Source organism: Tenrec ecaudatus, chromosome 17 (genome assembly GCF_050624435.1).
Source record: "Tenrec ecaudatus isolate mTenEca1 chromosome 17, mTenEca1.hap1, whole genome shotgun sequence".
Taxonomy (NCBI): domain Eukaryota; kingdom Metazoa; phylum Chordata; class Mammalia; order Afrosoricida; family Tenrecidae; genus Tenrec; species Tenrec ecaudatus.
In genome coordinates this window covers 61,864,327-61,883,433 of record NC_134546.1, presented here as the reverse complement: position 1 = coordinate 61,883,433, position 19,107 = coordinate 61,864,327, and the positions used below count along the sequence as shown (strand labels likewise).

The window sequence follows — 19,107 nt, the reverse complement described above, 5'->3', positions numbered from 1 at the left end:
TCAAGACCTGCTGAATGTATATAAGGCTAAAAGGTTTAAATTAGGACAGGATAGGAAGCTAATCTCATAACTTTTTTAAGTAGCTAATATTTTAGATATATATCTTACCTACTAAATATCATTTATTATAACATTTGCTGCCTATACCCTTGGTTTAAAGTCTTAACACTGTTCTATTATTTAATGCCTTGAATAAAAAACCTTTAAGTTTAGTCAGTCAGGCAGTAGATACGTATGACACACCTGAGTTTAAGTGCTGACCTTTTCGCTTAGTTGTAAAAGTAGGGCAAGTTAGTTTGCTTTTCGGACAGCACTTTCACATCCATGATAGTAGTGTGTGACCTCAGGAGCAGTTTGGAAGGATCAAATGGAAACACGTAAGAGAATGCTTGATACACAATAGGTTTTTAAACAAATGCTAGTTTTCTTTCCCTTTCAGTGTGGGACTAAGTAGATGTATTGTTTACTTACATATGCTGGTTGTTTAGTGCATCTTTTTCTTTTTTCTTTTTCCAGAACTATTCCATGGCAGTATATCTTGTAAAACAGTTGTCCTCAACAGTTCTTCTTCAGAGGTTACGAGCAAAGGGAATAAGGAATCCGGATCATTCTAGAGCTTTAAGTACGTATAATAAACTGGTTTCATTTCTGTAGCTAAAATTAATTTGTTTAAGGTTAGAATAGTATTTGCTCAACTTGAGGAATTTCCGGGTTTATCTTTTACTAGAGTCCAGAACACTAAGAACCTTTTCTATGAGTTTAGTAAGACACAACTTGAAAGGAAAGTTCATTTCATTGTTATGACTTATATATAACCTGTATTTTACTGATCCTAAAAGTAATTCTGTGTGACTAGTTCATGAAAACTGAAGAATATTTTGCTAAAACCTCATACAATAAATAATTCTTGGTTAAGGAATTTTAACCAATTTTAACCAGAAAGATGGGTAGGGAAACTTGGTATGTATTTCAAAAGCATTATTTTAGAGTGAAAGTTTATTTGGGGGGGGCAGGGGGGAAGACCCTGTATTCACAAAGTATATCATCAAGTATGCCATCAAGTTGGTTCCGACGCATAGTGATCCTGTAGGACAGGTACCCCTTTAGATTTCTGAAGCTGCAAATCTTTATAGGAGCAGAAAGCCTCATCTTTTTCTCTTGGAGCAGCTGGTGGATTTGAACTGTCGACTTTGCTGTTCGCAGCCCAACTCTTAACACACTGCACCACCACAGCTTCTTTAAAGAAAGCTTTTCAAGTGGTGGATTTATAAACAACCTTCTTCATTTCTATTTCGGTCACTCTAAAGAAAGTCATTCTCCACCAAAACTCACTGCCATCGAGTTGTTGCCGACTCTTGGTGACCCCATAGGACAGAGTAGAACTGGTCCTGTAAGTCTCTGAGACAGTAACTCTGTACGGAAATAGAAAGATCCATCTGTCTCCTGAGGAGTAGTTGATGGTTTCGAATCACTGAACTCTCAGATCGCAGTCCAGCATTTAAGCACTGCGCCACCAAGACTCCTTAAGACAGTTAATAGGTTAGTGGGAATCCTAATGAGGTGGGTTCTGTCATTAATTAATTATGTAGTCTTAGACATTAGACATGCCATTCTACTATTAGTCTCATATCCCTCCATCAAGAGGTTTGGACCATAGGATTTCTGACATCTCTATCAAGTTTTGCTTCATAGATGAGAATTATTGGATGGTGTACAATTTAAGACATAGTAAAGTCTTCACATTGACTGTTCCTGCCCCAATGTTTGTTAAGGCCACAGGTCAGTGGCCATTCCAAAGAGGTGAACCTTTATTTCTTCCTTTATTCTCTTTTTTGGTAGGGTGTTATTGGATTTGAGAGCACTTAGAGAACAAAACTTACACAGGCGGCAATTAGCTAGCTAGCTAGCCTTTAAGGAGCCAGTCCTTGCTGTGAGTTGGTTAGTGAGGCGCCCCTGTTACTTTGGAGCACACTGGTGGGAAAGAACGCCGCTCATAAGTTCCCTTTGTAGCACAGCTTTGATCTTTTTTGTTCATTTGTTTCTGTGTCAGCATAAAAGATCCTACTACCTCTAAATATCAATATTCAGATCACCATTTCATATTGATAACTCACAGAAGGGTTGTTCTAGATTGAAGGGCTATTTTGGAAATGCAAATTGTCCTAGCCAGAGGGAGCAGGCCTTTGTTCAGTGCCTCTATAGGTGTTCCTTGACAGACTAGCCTGACAGCCCGTATTAGATTTAAAGGTATAGAGACAGTCTCTCAGACAAGGAGCAAGAAATTGTAGAGTAGGGATAGAAACGTCCTTTTTCACTGTCCTGTTCATTCCACTGAGAATCTTCATCATATTTGTCCCTTATTGCTAAACCCAGACAGACAGAAAGCATTTTTGGAGTCTTTGTGGGGAAAGGGATACCAAGAAATAAGGCAAGTAAAGCTATGATATTACAAAATAATCATAATACACTTAACTCTTCTCCACTTATAGTTATAGCACCACCTGGAGAGAGAGTGGGAAGGTGACCCCCTAGAATTTTATTTTCTGTAAGGGATCACTTAGCTAATAAAGAGTAGTAAAGGATGTTTATTTGGCTGTGATACAGTGCTGGAGATAGAGAGGAGCTGCAGATTGGGAGGGAGCTTTGTGACACTTTGTGCCTTTTATTTGTTAACCTGGGGTTCTAGTGAACATTCATTCGGACCCTGCCCAAAAGAACATTTGTCATAATTGATTCAGGATTGTCTTGTCTGTTGTTACGAGATGCCATTGTGACTATTCTAGTTATCAACAGCCCCATGTGTTACAGACTAGAACTGCTCTATGGAGTTTTCTTGGTTGCAATAATAATGGAAGCAGGTCTTCAGGCCTTTTCTTCCACAGCACCACTAGGTATTTACCTTGAGCATATGTAAAAAGAAATAACTTAGATATATTTATTATAAATCTTCCTTCATCTTATTAAATTCTACTGACCATGTTTTATTAGTCATGTCAGGTACTATTATGTTCTTGAAAAAAAGTAGATAATATTTTACTAAGCTGAAAGTTTATTTTCAGATTCATTAACTTGAGTGAATTTCTATCATATTGCTTTTATGTTTTATGTACAGTTATCAGCTCAACATTCCTTTATTGTCTTTACTAGTTCTTGGGCAGGTCCTACCCCTCAGCTCGCCCACTTTAGCAGCTACTTCATACTTTTGCTCGCATACTATTTCCTATCCCAGCCCACTGTCAGTAAAAGAGAGCTGGTTACCAGATGTGAGTTCTCTAAGTTGCCTGTTTCTTCTCCCTTCTCTGTGCCACCATAACTACCTTTCAACGTGTCTACCTTTGTTCTCAAACCTCACTTTATTCTCTCCAGTCATCTGAGAACAAAAGCCCCCTTTCCTGCTCCTGTTTAATCTTTTATTATTTATTCTGCTCATTCAAGAAATTATATTCAACTATACTGTGTTCCAAGCATAAGAGAATATCACAATAAGCAAGACACACACTGACTCTGCATTCCCTGTGGGAAACACAGTCGTTAAGTCATTGCACAAGTCATTAATGAGTGACAGTTGTGACGTGTGCCATGAAGAAAGACAGTGAACGCAGGGGAACATGGTCCTCTCTGGAGGTGTGATATCGAAGACTAGACTGAGCATGAGGAAGAGTTAGTCTCATGATGGGCAGGGAGAGGTGGCCAGTGGTGCTGGAGTGGACAATGAAAGGAAGCTGATAGAAAGCCAGTAGAGTTTCCAGCAGGGATGACAGCATCACCTTTGAAGACTGAATTGAAGTGGGGCGAGGGTGAGGCAGTGGAGCCAGTTAGTAGTGAAAGCAAGAAATGATTTGGGGAGAGCAAATGTTCTGAGAATGATGAGGGTAACGAATGTATAAATGTGCTTTATACAATTGATGTATGGATTATGATAAGAGTTGTATGGGCCCCCAATAAAATGATTTTAAAAAGAGAGAGAGAGAGATTGTTTTGTTGGGGCAAAAGGGTAAATAAAAATAAATATCCTAACAACTGGACCATTAAGTAATGTGATAACTGGAGAAAAGATTGAAATTGTCAAGGATTTTGCTTTACTTGGATCTGTAATTAATGCCCATGCAAGTACCAACCAGGAAGGCAAATAACATTGGGTAAGTATGCTGCAGAAAGCCTCTGAAAGTCTTCAACATCAATTACTATCACTTCGAAGACTAAGGTGTGCCTGACCCAACCAATGGCCTTCTCATCTGCCTCTCATGTATGCAAAAACTATACCTGGAAAAAGGAAGACATAAAGAATTGATGCCTTTGAATTATGATGTTCTGAAAGAATATTGACAGTCCGTTGACTGCCAGAACAATGGAGAAATCTCTCTTGGAAGAAGTAGGGCCAGGACGCTCATTAGAAGTGAGGATGGCGAGGTTCCAGCTCGTGTACTTTGGGTATCATGTTCTCAGGAGGCATCAATCCTTGAAGAAGGACATCAAGCTTGGCAAAGTTGAGCATCAATGAAACAGAAAGACCCTCAGTGAGAGGGATTTGCACAGTGCCTACACCAGTAGGCTCAAACATAACAGCAATTGTGGTGATGACATAGGTCCAATGGTGCGTGTTCCTTTGCTCATGGAGTCACTATGAACCAGCTTGATGACAGCACCAAGCCAGAGAACGTGAATTCGTTTGGGGCTCGAGATAATGATGGAACAAAAATTGGTGGATTTGGGGGAGTATTGTGGGGATAAATATCGTGTTTGGTTACAAGTGAGAAGTAAAGACAAAAGGATGTGTTTTAAACTTCCTTCTTGAGCACCAGATCACATGGTGGTGCCATTTAATGCTGTGGAAATCAGCACAGGGTGAAGAGCAGAGTGCAGTTAGATTATGGTATTTGAGCTGCCTGTGAGACCGCCGGGTAGATGTGGCCAGTAAACAAGATGAGGGGAGGGTGTTCCCTCATTTATGTGCTCTTTGTTCTATGCATTCAGTTCCTCGCTTTCAGAGGCTTTCCCTGTCCAACTTCCATGTCAGTTCTCCATTCTTTGAAGAAAAAAAGCAAGCGCTTGTAAGTTCAGCTCCCTTTCCCCATTGTTCTCATTCTAGTTAGTCTAGTCTACCTTCAACCCTCTACCTCCTCTCTGTAACCCTCTTCCTTCCACGGAATCTGCTCTGGCAGATGGCATCACTGATCTACTGATTGTCACATGGAAAGAATGCCTTTTCCGTATCTGTGCTGAAAACCAACCACTTTTTCCTGGAAATTCTCTCCTCTACTCCTTATAAGCCTTTCCTTTCCATTCACTTGCCTTCAATGGCTTTTTTTAAATAAGTCTTTTTATTGGGGCTCATACAACTCTTATCACAATCCATACAGCCATCAATTGAGCAAAGCGCCCTTATACATTCATTGCCCTCATCATTCTCAAAATTCACCTTCCACTGGAATCAGCTCGGTTTCCTTTTTTTCCCTTCCCCTCCCTCCCCCAATGGCTTCTTTTAAAGAGTCTCCTAAATGTTGGTGCTGTCTGAGGTTCTGTCCTTAGCCCACTGTAGACTTAGAAAGTGATTCACACTCACGCCAGCTCATAAATCTATATTCCATCTCAGACCTTTCCCCAGAATTTTAGACTTTTTAAAAAGTTAAGTAACTCCCTTTACCTAAACTTCTTCAAATTCAGTGTTCAAAACTGAACTTACCAGGTCTTATCAAACTTACAACCTAAATATATCTCAGATCTGTCTTCTGTTTTTCTATTGTCAGTGCCCTGATTTGAACCATTACATTCTGCCTTTAATTTTTAAACCTATTTTAAATAACTTTCCTTTTTCTTGACCCTCTTTCATCTTTCCTCTAGTAACTACATAAATGAAGTAAAAACTCCAACTCTTACCATAACATAACTTTTAACACCAATGACCCAAATTTCACGTGTTTAGAGCACAGGCCTCCACAAGACTGCTCTCACTTCAGACACCCTGAAACAACTGCCAGCCCTGCACCATCCTTACCATCTCATCGAGGGTCTTTCTCTTTTTCACTGACTGCCTACTTCACCAGCACTATATTTGTTATCTTTATATGTACACTACAGCTATATTAGAGTGACACTTCAAGTTGTATTGTAGGAAAAGAATACAAATCAGAGCCAGTCAAAGGGAGAAACTCAGAGGTTGAGATCTGGGAAGTCTACAATGTGAAGTTTCCATTGTCCTCAGGGACGTGTCATCCTCCCAGCACATCAGTACTATCAACTAGGGCATTTCACCTAAGTTTTGATGTGTAGTTTTCATTGGTGCCTCTTTACATAGCCCTGATTGATTTAATAGATCATTGCCCGTGTGATGGGACCCAATCTCTAGTTCCCTTCTCTTAGGTTGGGCTTATATTATGCAAAGGGCCAAACCACTAATCACAGAGTTGGGCTTTTTTGGCATGATCATCCACCTGTTCTGAAGTGTCTTAATAGCATAAACTGTCAAGTGTGGTTGGGGTGCCCACCGTGAATTATCAAATATACTAATCATTTGGGGAATTCCAGAGACTCAAGTTACACCCCAGGAACCAGGGACAAAGGCCAGCCAAATTCTTTATTATACAAGTGTATTTAGCTGTGTCTTTACTGTGAGTCCTAACTGTTTCAGCTGCAAATCTAGAAGACTTCAGAGGTGTTTTTACAATTGATACATATGTGTCTGGTCTTAATTTTTACTCCCTTAGCAACAGAGGACAAGTGGGTTTATGATTAAATTTATTGTGGTTCTGTCTGTTTCCCTCCCTCCCAGCCAGGTTATTGAAATGCAGTTTACAAGAAGTCACATTTCACCTCCCTTTTTAGGGTGAGGTTAACAATGTCGGCAGTCATAAAGTACTGCCACAATCAAACTAGAGAACATTTCCTTCACCTCTCAAAAGTTCTCTTGTGGCCCTTGGCAGCTCATCCAGGCTCTGGACTACCTACGTGCCTCCTGTAGCCATAGTGCTACCTCCCCCAGAATGACAGATAAATTGTTATGGAAGCAGTGTGCATGCTATATGCATTTTTGCCAACACCCTCCTCCTCTACATTTTCATAAATGTGCTATGCTAATTTCAAATGTGCTACTGGTGACAAAATTAGCATATTATGCTTTTAAAAATACCCCAGGATGGGAGGGTGTGGCAAAATCGCCAAATATGTGTAGCATACATTTTGTTTAGAATACAGTATGATCTTACGCAATTGATGTATCTATGGATTGTGGTAAGAGTTGTATGAGCCCCAATAAAATGATTTATTAAATTTTTTAAAAAGAATATGGTATGATCTTTTTGCTCAGTAATGCTTTTTAGGTTCATTCGTATAATTTCATGCATGAATACTTTGTTTCTACTGCTGATGCTGAGTAGTGCTGGAGGCACTTTTGGGTAAACCATGAACTACAAGGTTGGCATTTCAAACCCGTCAGCTGCTCTATGAGAGCAAGCTGAGGCTATCTGCTCCTGTAAAGATTAACAGCCGTGGAAACCCTAGATAGTGCCCCAATGAATTGGATATGACTTCGTTGCAGTTGGCTTGGGGTTGGGGATGAGGTGCTACTATTTGGTTTAGCAGCCCATTTATTTGTTCCATACTTTATCCATTTATCAGGTGGTGCATATTTGGATTGTGTCTCACTTTTAGTTGGTATAAATAAACCACTATAAGCATTGACATTTTACATAGGAGTATTCCATTTTTGTGGCTGTATGTTTTTATTTTTCTTGGGTAAATAGCTGCAAGTGGGATTACTGGGCAAGCAATATACTAAATAGGCAGAAAATAATTTGGCAATTTGTTAATTTTCATTCTTGTATAAAATTTCCAGTTTGCTCACATCTTTACCAGTATTCACTATTATCAGGCTGGTTTGATTTTACCCGTTCTGGTTAGGGGATAGTGGAATCTCACTGTAGTCTTATTTTGAATTTTGCTAATGACTATATATATATGTGTGTGTGTGTGTGTGTGTGTGTGTGTGTGTGTGTGTGTGTAATTTTATGTGCTTATTTGCCATCTCTTTAGCTTCTTTGGTGAGGTAGCTATTCAGTCCTTTTGCCCATTAAAAAAGTTGGGTTGCTTATCTCAAGTTGTGAGAACTTTTTATATATTCTGGGGAAAAATATCCTCTACCAGATGTGTCTCTGCAAATATTTTCTCACACTCAGTGACTTATCTCTTCATTTTCTTATCAGGGTCTTGATTTTTGTTAGTTTATTTTAATTTTGATAAAATCAACTTAATTTTTCCTTTTTCTAGTTTAAACTTTATGCATACTTAAGAAATCTGCCTAATCCAAAGTCAGAAACATTCAGATGAAGCCAGCTATAGAAACATCTTGCCACCAGGAAATCACAGTCAATAATACCATCAAAGTTGATGGTCAAAAACTTGATTACCCTAAGATCAGGAAAATAAGTATGCTCTGCATACGTCTATTCAGCATTATCCTGGAGATCCTAGCCAACACGATAACAACTCAACCCCAAATTTTAAAAATATATATGCATTAGAAAAAATAAAATAATTTTGTCTTTATCTGCAGGTGACATTACTAGGAGAAGTCCCAAAGAATCTAAAAAATGCTACTAGAACAAATACATGATTTTAGTAGGATTGCGGAGTAAACAGTCTATATACAAACACCAATTTTATTTATCATATGTACTCGAATATAAGCCGACCCTAGTATAAGCCGAGGTACCTAATTATTACCTGAGAAACCAGAAAAACGGATTGACTTGAGTATAATCCTAGGGTGGAAAATGCAGAAGCTATTTCAATAATCAGAACAAATGAAAATAAAATTACTAAAAATTGAGACATCAGTGGGGTAATGTATTTAAATATTTATTTTAAATAAAAAACATAAATAAAAGGACACCAAGTCATTTAACATTAGTAAACCAGCACAGTAAGTGGAAAATAGGTTCAACAAAAATAGTAAGGTATCAACAATGATACCTTTAGAATCCCTGAGCTCAATCAGCAACCAAGCTAAAATGTAAAGAGGTAAAATCCTTCAAAACAGGATTCCTCATCATCATCCGTATCCCAATGCAGAGCTTCAGCTGGTGTGAGGTCATCATAGATGCTGTCCTTACTGAGATTGCCGTCATCACCATCACTGCTGTCATTTTCATACAAAGCGCAGTCTTCACTGCCATCCATAGCATTACTAATACCACATTTCTAGAAGGCACGTCGCACCATCTTCTGGAATGTCTTCCCGTGCATCTCGAACCCACTTTGCTATTAACTCTATGTCAGGCTTCATGAGATTTCCTCCTTTTGTTAGTCGGGCTTGACCAGATGACATCCATTCATGCCACATCCTTCGCACACGGTCTTTAAAAGGCTTATTCAAAGATACACGTCATAGGACGGCTCTGATTGGTTACATGTGAGTAAACAAACATTCAAAGCCCTGCAGTATCAGCAGGGCTTTGAATGAACAGCGGAGAAACAGCAATCACCTATGAGATAACGGGCGCTCATCCTGTTACCTGAGTGGGGGCAGGGCAGCGAGATGTTACACCTTGCTGGGGTACCACTGATCCGTGCATAAGCCAAACCCCAGTTTTTCAGCACAAAAAATGTGCTGAAAAACTTGGCTTATACCCAAATATATACAGTATATTACCAGTGAACATTTGGGGAAAAAATTTTTTTTTGAAAACCGCTGTACAATAACACCCCAAAACAGGTGTATATTATATTCAGTAATTGATCTCACAAAATATATCAGGACTAATATGCCAAACCAATAAAGCTTTGCTGAGAGAAAAGAAGAAGCAAACCAGGTGGGGAAATCCTCTATGTTAATGGCCTGAAAGTTTGACTACAGCAGCCCTCTCCAGAAGATGCATAAATTGAATCCAATCCTAATCTAGATCCTAGCAAACTCAGTTAAAAATAGAAACTGATAAACTCATTCTAAAATAATTTCAGAAAATTCTCCCTCTGAAGAGAAAACGAACATACAAATCACGTATATTTTAAGTAACGGCTATTATTTATGGAATATTTTTTTGTTTAATTCTTAAAGTGAACCTATATTATTACTCCCATTTATCAGATGGTGCAACAGAGGCACAGAGAAGTTAAGTAACTCGACCAAGGCCTATAGACTAAGAGACTAGATGGAGAGTCACACCTAGCTGACTCTAGACGTAGAGCCAGGGTGCTCTTAACCACAATCTCAAGTTGTTGTTCTTCATGTGCCTTTTCTAAGTACTATCTACAGAACTCTGTTTTGCATAAGGCTAATATTATATTGCTTCATTTGAGTGAAATGAAATAGACAAGGCTCAAAATCAGTTACTCTTTCCATTGCTGTGGGGTGGGGCGGGTGCTGGTGGAATGGACGGTGAAGGCATGCAGAATGATTAGCAATCATAGTAGAATCCCGTTTTCATATTTATTTTGTACAGGGATTATGTGTCATTCTTAATATATTTTTTAACATTTCTTTGTAATAAAGAATTGGTAACATTGAGTCTATAATGACGTAAAGCATGCTCTTCATAGTTTACATATGGTATTGATTAATTACTGTAAGCAATATAAACACTGTATTTTCTCAAACTTAAAACTAGGAGTTTTATGCCTTTTCAGCTAGAAGAGGCAGTCTTATGAAATTTATACATTTTTTGAAACACTTTGGCTTAAGTCTTTTAATTGCTGTTTTAATCATCATATAAAATTTTAATTAATTCTTCATGAAAACTACAAATTTCTTATAATTAACCAAGATTTATTTCTTTTATGCTTTTTAGTTTGAAATACTGTAAACTCGTGTATAAGCCAAGTTTTTCAGCACGTTTTTTATGCAGTTTTGTGGTAAATTTATTTGCCTCCGGCCTATATTCGGGGCAGCTTATACTCGAGTATATACAGTAAACCAATTTTGATCATTTGGACTTTCAAGGTCATTAAAAGATTTGTGAGCTGGGGGTCTAGCATCAAAATCACACCTGAGACTTTGAAAACTCTCAAGTGATGTCCCTCTTCCCCACTGATTCACTGAGCCAATTATAAAACGTTATCATTGCCTTTTGTACACTTTAGTTGAAACCACGGTTTATGGCAACAGTTGGCTAGAAGACTTGAGGTTTGGATAGTCTCCAGAATTTACTATGTGGTCGCCTTCGTGCCACACCTTTGAGATTCAGTGGTTCAATAGTGCAGTCACCTCACTGGAGACCCCCTTTCTACTGTATAGACTTCAAAGGTACGGTGGGGGGTGGTTACTAAAATTAGTGGAATAATAAGCTTAAGCATTTCTACTCTCACAATATTTTATTGATCTCTAGATGAGATGAATAAATGTCCTTGTTATATTAGACTGAAGGAGAGTAATGGATTAATCATTAAAAGATAAAAAAACTAATGCTGCCTCTTTTGAACTAAAAAGACATATAATCTAGTTTTTCTTTTTTCAACTAGAAGAGAAATTAAGCTCAAAAATGGATTGACTTACCCAAAATAGCACTATTTGGTAAATAAATTTAGAACTCGAATCCTGATATGACTTAATAAACAAAGGCATTTTTCCTTTCATGATTTCAAGTTAATGAGTTTTACAATATGCATTTTATCTGAGATTTAATTTTTATGAATATTATTTTATGGTTTATTCATTTTCTTTAAAATAGAAGAACCAAAATAGTAGTAGTCATAGTTTAGGAAAAAAAGAAATAATTTTCTAGTACCTCAGTTTCCTTTTGTTTGTTTCTTTTTTAAAGAGTGTGCCATCAGCGAGTATGTCAACCTGCCCTGGAAATGCCCTGTATGTTAGTGCAGTGTACTCGTTTGTTTTGTGGGTAAGAAACAGGAAGCCCACAGGAAATTTAGTCAATCCATAGATACACAATTGTTTTCCTTCCTTTGCTTATGGTAGAATTTATAGGCCATATAATTATTTTAATTCTTAAACACAATTGGTTAGAAAAAGTTGAGCAGATTATTTTTTACTTCTTTTTTTCCCTCATTTTAAATACCTCATTAAGAAAAATGTTCCAAAAAAATAAAAATGTTCCAGGGTGGGGGGAGACAGGGGGAATCGATCACAACAATCAAGCTATAACCCGCTCCCAGGGGAATGAATATCGGAAAAGTGGGTGAGGGGTGACGGAGGACCATGTAAAATATGGAAATAATAATCTATAAGTTATCAAGGGTTCGTGAGGGAGGCCGGGTAGGGGATGAAGGGGGAAGAAATGGGTAGCTGCTATCAGGGGCTCAAGTGGGAAGAGAATGCTTTGAAAATGATGATGGCGGCATATGTGCAAAGGTGCTTGACACACTGGATGAATGTATGGATTGTGATGAGATGTAAGAGCCCCCAATAAAAAAAAGAAAAAGGTTCCATTAGTGATGTATCTTTAATAAACTTGTTCTGATTGTTTGTTTGTTTGTTTGTTTGTTTGTTTTTCTTCAATAAATGTCAGTTAAAGAGAAATTGACTGCGGATCCAGACAGTGAAATAGCTACAACCAGCCTAAGGGTTTCTCTACTATGCCCAGTAAGTGTTAAATAATATTTATTTTCCAAAAGGTTTAACATAAATGTCTTCAGAAGTTATTTGCAGAGTGTGAGAAAATGTTTACATTTTAAACCTACCCACCTTTCTTACAGTTTGTTGAAATGGAAAGAATTTTTAGAATGTATACAGTAATTTTTCTACCTTTAGTAAGACATCTAAATATTGCTGGTGATTAATGACTCTCCTGTGCAATTGTGAAATCTCAAAATAAGGAGTATTGATTATTTCAATGTATTTTTTGTAAATTAATCTTTAAAATATATTCCATTGAATAAAAATCTGACCATGATTACTTACATATTCAATTTAACCATTTTGGCAACTACATTATAAAACTAGAAACTATTCTCTTCACCCTGAATCATTGAATTTGTTTTGTATACAAAAATCACTAGAAAAATTTTAAGCCAAAAATCAGTCATTTTAATGAAATAAATATAAGTCCATAAGACTAAATGGTTAAACATTGAGAAAATGAGTCAGAATCGGCCCTGTGGAAATGAGTGTCTGCTGTTTAGTACTAGAGTACGAGCAAAAATACAGACTCAGTTGGAATTTGCACTTCACAGGTAGATTAAGATCTTATTTAAGATATAAAAATTTTGCTCTGCCAACTGGGTTGCTTGTTGGAAAATGTATTTAGATTAATACCTCATGCCGTGGCTCATCGTCCATAGGGGATTTTTCTGTTAAGTGGCTGAATTTATTTGAGAGTTGGGGGGTATTTCATCTGGAACATATGTGTACTGTAAGAATTAAATAAACTGTGAGAAAATAATGAGGTTGACTAAAACTGTGTAGCATAGACTAGAAAGAACGACTGAGCAGAGGTTGGGATGGGTTACAAAGTGATTTAAACCAAGTATGTTTCCTTAATTAGTAGTAGGTGACACCATGTGTGTTAGACTCCATACAATAAGCATATAGGTAATTTAATACCCACCATTCTGTGGAATGGGAGAAAGACAAGGCTTTCTATTCCCTTCAAGCGATGGTTCTCAGCCTTCCTAGTGCCGCGACCCTTTCGTACAGTTCCTCGTGTTGTGCTGACCCCCAACCATACAGCTATTTTCCTTGCTACTTCATACCTGTAATTTTGCTACTGTTATGAATTGGGCGAGCTCTGTGAAAGGGTCATTCCACTCCCTAAGGGGTTGTGACCCACAGGTTGAGAACTGCTGCCTTAAAAGAGTTGCAGTCTCAGAAACTCACAGGGAGTTCTGCTCTGTCCTATAATGTTGCTATGAGTTGGCATCTACTCGATGGCAGTGAGGTTGGTTTTTTGTTTTATACTATTTTTGTTTTATAGTGCTAGTTTTGTCCCCCATTTCACTAAAACGAGTTACAGAGAGACTAGATAACTTTCAGAATTTACACAATTAGTGAGTTAGTAGGGCTTGAATTTAAACCTAGCTAGTCTAAATTAAAAAAAAAATCTGGGAGTCCTGGTGACATAGTGGTTACATATTGGGCTGCTAACCACACAGTGAGCAGCTAAAAACCAACTGTTCAGGGGGAGAAAGACAGGGTTTTCTGTAAAGAGTTTTCGTCTTGGAAATTAACTGGAGCAGTTCTGTCCTGTCCTCTAAGATTGCTGAGTCTGCATCGACTCTAGGGGGGTGGGCGTTCTGGTGACACAGTGGTTAAGTGCTCAGCTGCTAACCAAAAGATCATTGGTGTGAACCCACTATCTGCGCTGAGGAAGAAAGATGTGGCAGCTTGCTTCTCTAAGTCTCTATAGCTTTGGAAAACCTCATGCGCAGGGTTTCTCTGGCCTGTGGGTTTGCTCAGAGTCCGAATCACCTCCACATTAGGGTAGTCTAAGTTTAGACTTGAACCTGGTTACCTTGTACATCCTTTGTAAAAGCTGCTTTCTAGCCATTCTTCGTCATGGTACACTAGACTAGCTCTCTGTTGTATCTATATAGCAAGTGTTTCTAAATACTGGAGACAGATCAAGCGATGCCTTTTTAGTGCATGTGCACAGAAATGCTGCCATATGCCAGGTACAGGTGGGAGCTCTTCGTTCTCTTGGGAAGGTCCCTCCTGTCCACACTTCTGATACTGTAAACTGGTGGTACTCATTCTCACAAGGGTTGCTAGCACTTTCGTGTTCTTCCTTCGTATATGCAGTCTTGAAGTGCGGAGGAAGCAGTGTTACTTTAGAGATAAAAAGAAAAAGAAGCCTGGCCATTGAAACTGTTTGAAAAAAGAAGCCCAGATAAGTTTTTAAATGCCTTTCTTAGAGGAGTAATTACTGGTACCAGAATAATGATGTGAAGCTCTCAGTGACAATTTCCTTTGAAGACTAGGAAATTGCACATTTTCTTGAAATTCTTTTTCTTTAAAAAAAATCATTTTATTGAAGGCTTTTACAACTCTTACCACAATTCATCCATCCATCCATTTTGTCAAGCACATTTGTACATATGTTGCCATCATCATTTTCAAAACAATTTCTTTTTACTTGAGCCCTTGGTTTCGGCTCATTTTTCTTTCCTACCCCACCTTCCTCCCTAATGAACCCTTGATAACTTGTTAAAAATGTTTTCATGTCTTATACCAACTGCTGTCTCCCTTCACCCACTATTCTGTTTTTTTCCCCCCACCTTCCTCTTAACCTCCTGATAGCGCTACTCTCATTGTTGGTCCTGAGGAGTTTATCTGTCCTGGATCCCCCGTTTTGCAAGCTGTTATCTCTGCATGCTCGGGTCTAGCCGGATTTGTAAGGTAGAATTGTGGTCGTGATGGCGGGGAAGCTAGAGGAAATTTGTATGTTTCCTCGGTGCTATACTCCACCCTCACTGGCTTATCTCTTCCTTGTGAGGGAATGTCCAATTATCTACAGATGGGCTTTGGGTCTCCACTCCGCCCTCCCCTGCATTCTCATCAATACGATTTTTTTTGTTTTGGCTCTTTGATGCCTGATACCTGATCCCATCGACACCTCATGATCACACAGATTGGTGTGCTGCTTACTTCCATGTGGGCTTGGTTGCTTCTCAGCTAGACGGCCACTTGTTTATCTCCAAGCCCCCAGATGCTATGTCTTTTGATAGCTGGGCACCATCTGCTCCTCCATCACATTTGCTTGTGCACCCATTTTGTCTTCAGTGATCCTGTCAGGGAAGATAAGGATCACAGAATACCGGGTTATTAGAACAAAGTGTTCTTGCGTTGAGGAAGCATTTGAGTACAGGCCCAATGTCCATCTGCTACCCTAATACTTAACATATGAACATAGGTACAAATATCTATTTCTATTGTTATTATAAAAATATATTTACATATGTACATGCCTATATTGGACCTCTAAAAATGTCCTTTGCCTCCTAGTTCTTTCCTGTATTTCCTTTTACTTTCCTCTTGTCCGACTATCATGTTCGACTTTCATTCAGGTTTCAGTAATTTCTCAGTTACATTGTCCTTGATCAAGCCCCACTAGGCATCCTATGCCCTCCTCACCATTGATTTTAGATCACTTGTTGTTCCCTTGTCCCTAGGTTTGTTGGCAACCCCCTTTGATTTCCCCTCCTGACTGTCTCCTGTGTCCTCCCTGAACCATTGGTCCCATTGTTTTCTCCTCCGGGTTGTTTATCCTGTTTATCTTATCTAGATAGACATGCAGAGACAATAATAAGCCCCAAAACAAGACAAAACAACAACAAGAACCAATGACAAAAAAAGAAAAGCCTGTAAATAGTTACAGGTCTGCTTGTTGACCTGTAGAAGTGGTTTCTGGTCTAGTCTGATGGGGTGCCACGCCCTGGCCCCAATGTCTATTTTTGGTATTCCTTGGGGACTTCATTACTTTGCTCCCCTTGCTGCTCTGTTGCACACCCTTAGCTTTTTGCCCCAGTGTGGTGGGGTCAGATCGGGCACAGTTCCTCCACTGTGTCTCCAGTGTTGTCCCCCAGAGCACCATGGGTCAGTGAGGGAAGTTGTGTTTTGTGGTGGCCCAGCCATATGGTCCTCTCTGTACATTAGCTGCTCTGAGCAGGAATATCATCTTTGGGGGGTGTGGGTCCTGAAATTCTTATAGACCAAGATTATTTTTTCCTTTTTTATCCTGTTTAACTGCTATCTTTGTGGACCTTTTTAATATACAATCTGCCAAATATGTAGAATATCTTATCCTGATATTTGACAAATAATATGGTCGTTTCACACAAGTAATTTCTGTCTTATTTGGCCAGTGTGGACTGTGAGGTCCGATGGCAGTCACTTACCCATCTGTGGTACAGGAGGGCTCCTTCGCAGCTCCCTGTGCAGATCTGTTGGTAGCTTGTTTGTCTGCCTCGGTGGGCTAGAAGGAGCAGCGCGGGGACCTGACTATAAAGAGTGTGCCTCATTTAGAGGACCCCTGGAGGCCAGGTGGAACCTGCCAGTCAGTCCACAAGAACAGAGACCTGACCATCTGCTCCTGTAAAGGTTGACAATCTCAGGAACATACTGGGTCTGTCAAGTCACTATGAGTCTGACCAACTCGATGACACACAGCGACAACAGGATGGACTCGGTCAGTGTCAGCTCAGACTGCATTTGCAGAGCAAGCAGGAAAAGTCCCCAAATAAGTCAGGGATGCTAAGGGACCAGGAGGAGTGTTTGCTAAGAAAGTCTGTGAGGTGAAGAAATAAGACGTTGTTCTTTTCATTTTCTTAATTAAGCCTTATTAGAGAAGTGGCTCTTAACTTTTCTAGATCAAGACTGCTCTAAGAATTTAGTGAAAGCAACATGTACATTCTTACAAAAATTTGTGTAGTATTTCAAAGGGCTCACGGATTTCCCTCTAAAAACCAGCCCATGAGTTGTGGAGTGGAGTAATAACTCTTGGTGTAACCTCTCCAGTCTCTTGTGCTTAACAGCCAGAGTAAATACTATACTTTTAAAACTGTGGTCATGTTTCACGGAGAATGCATTTCATCTTCCCTCACAGCAATGCAGAGTCAACACAATTTGCTTTAAGTCACAACACACACACACATCGTGTTTCAGGAAAGCTTGGCTCAAGTTTACATTTTTAATAAGAATTATCAAATACCTTTCTTCCTCTCTTTAAGCTCGGAAAAATGCGGCTGACCATCCCATGTCGGGCCCTCACGTGTTCTCACCTGCAGTGTTTTGATGCTACTCTGTATATTCAGATGAACGAGAAAAAACCAACCTGGGTGTGTCCTGTCTGTGACAAGAAGGCTCCCTATGAACACCTTATTATTGATGGGTATGTCACTCTCCAGTGTTGTGTTCCACCTGGAAATCTAAAGCGCCCCTGTCTTGGTGGGGGTTTTTTCTTTTCTTTTCACCTTGATGTCCCTTGTGTGGGGGATGCCTATTTCACTGCTCATACCTACAGATGTTCTAAGTGTTCAAAGCACCAGTGGTTCTCAGCAAGTGTGCTTTACGCCTTCACCTAAGGCTGTCTAGCCCAAGACATACAGCACATAGTGGACACAGAATTACGAAACTGGTTAACACAAATGGAAGAATTGATTTCGTCTAAAGCACTTCCCTTTTTGCTTTGTGGTCTATCTACAGCATTGCAATAATTATGTGTATTTTCAACATACTCTTGGGTTTTTGTTTTATTTTTATCCTATTAGACATCGTGGAACACTTCCTATGTTGTCCCCTACTCTGAAGCCTCCCTTTGCCATGGAACAAACATAATAAATGGCAGAAAAGGAGTATCTATGTTAATATTTCCTGTATTCTATATGAAAAAATTGAAGGCAGCTTATGTGTAGTTTTTGGGAAAACATTAGCAGTACAAGTAATCCAGAATTCAGAAGATGTCACACTGCTCAAGGCAAAAAATAAACATGTAACTTAAATGTTTTATGTTTAACATATCAATGATGACGAGAATCTAATGAATCTGAACTGAAGTATAATATTTTATTAGCAATATATAGTTTTAAGTGTCCTTCCTCCTCACCCCCCACCCCAAGCGCCCTGATGGTGTAGCGGTTACACATTGGGCTGCAATCTTCATGATCTGCAGCTCAAACCCCCCACCAGCAGCTCGGCAGGAGAGACCAGGCTTTCTACTCCATGAGCAGTCACAGTCTCGGAAACCCACAGGGTTGACTTGGGGAGAGTGAGTTTGGTTTGGTTTGGTTTTCCCCCAGTCAAGGATTTTGTCCCTCTTATTATAAAAGGTGTGTGTGTGTGTGTGTGTGTGTGTGTGTAAAAATTGGCCCCTGCATGGTGCAAGCAGTTAAGCACTTGATTACTAGTTGAAAGTTTGGCTGAAAAGCTTGGTGGTCTGCGTCCAAAAGCCCCAGCCTTGAGAAGGCAGTGAAACCGCTCTCCACTGTACACATGGTCACCACGGCAACAGAAGAAACAGGACGTGTTGTGTTTGGGACTCGGGCTTTATATTGAGTTTTTTTTATGTAATTAAACATAAGAAGTGCTCATTGGTAATTTGTAGTATGAAAAGGGGTGTAAATAAGAAAATAAATATCTATAATCTTTGAAACCTTCATTGGTCATGGATACATCATATTGTAGTTTTAACTATTTTCTCTTTTGTTTTAGATGAATAAATATGAAAA

The 19,107-nt window shown here is 39.1% G+C and overlaps 1 protein-coding gene across 2 annotated transcripts in view; it reads left to right on the top strand.

Annotated features, from left to right (window-relative positions):
• The window catches only part of PIAS1 (protein inhibitor of activated STAT 1), a 124,821-nt gene that overhangs the window by 93,657 nt on the left and 12,057 nt on the right, over nt 1-19,107 (top strand). For both annotated transcript variants that reach the window (XM_075535241.1, XM_075535240.1), the window contains exons 7-9: nt 517-622; nt 12,456-12,529; nt 17,611-17,771. In XM_075535241.1, the coding sequence (XP_075391356.1) occupies nt 517-622; nt 12,456-12,529; nt 17,611-17,771 (341 nt within the window). The remainder of the gene's footprint in view (nt 1-516; nt 623-12,455; nt 12,530-17,610; nt 17,772-19,107) is intronic.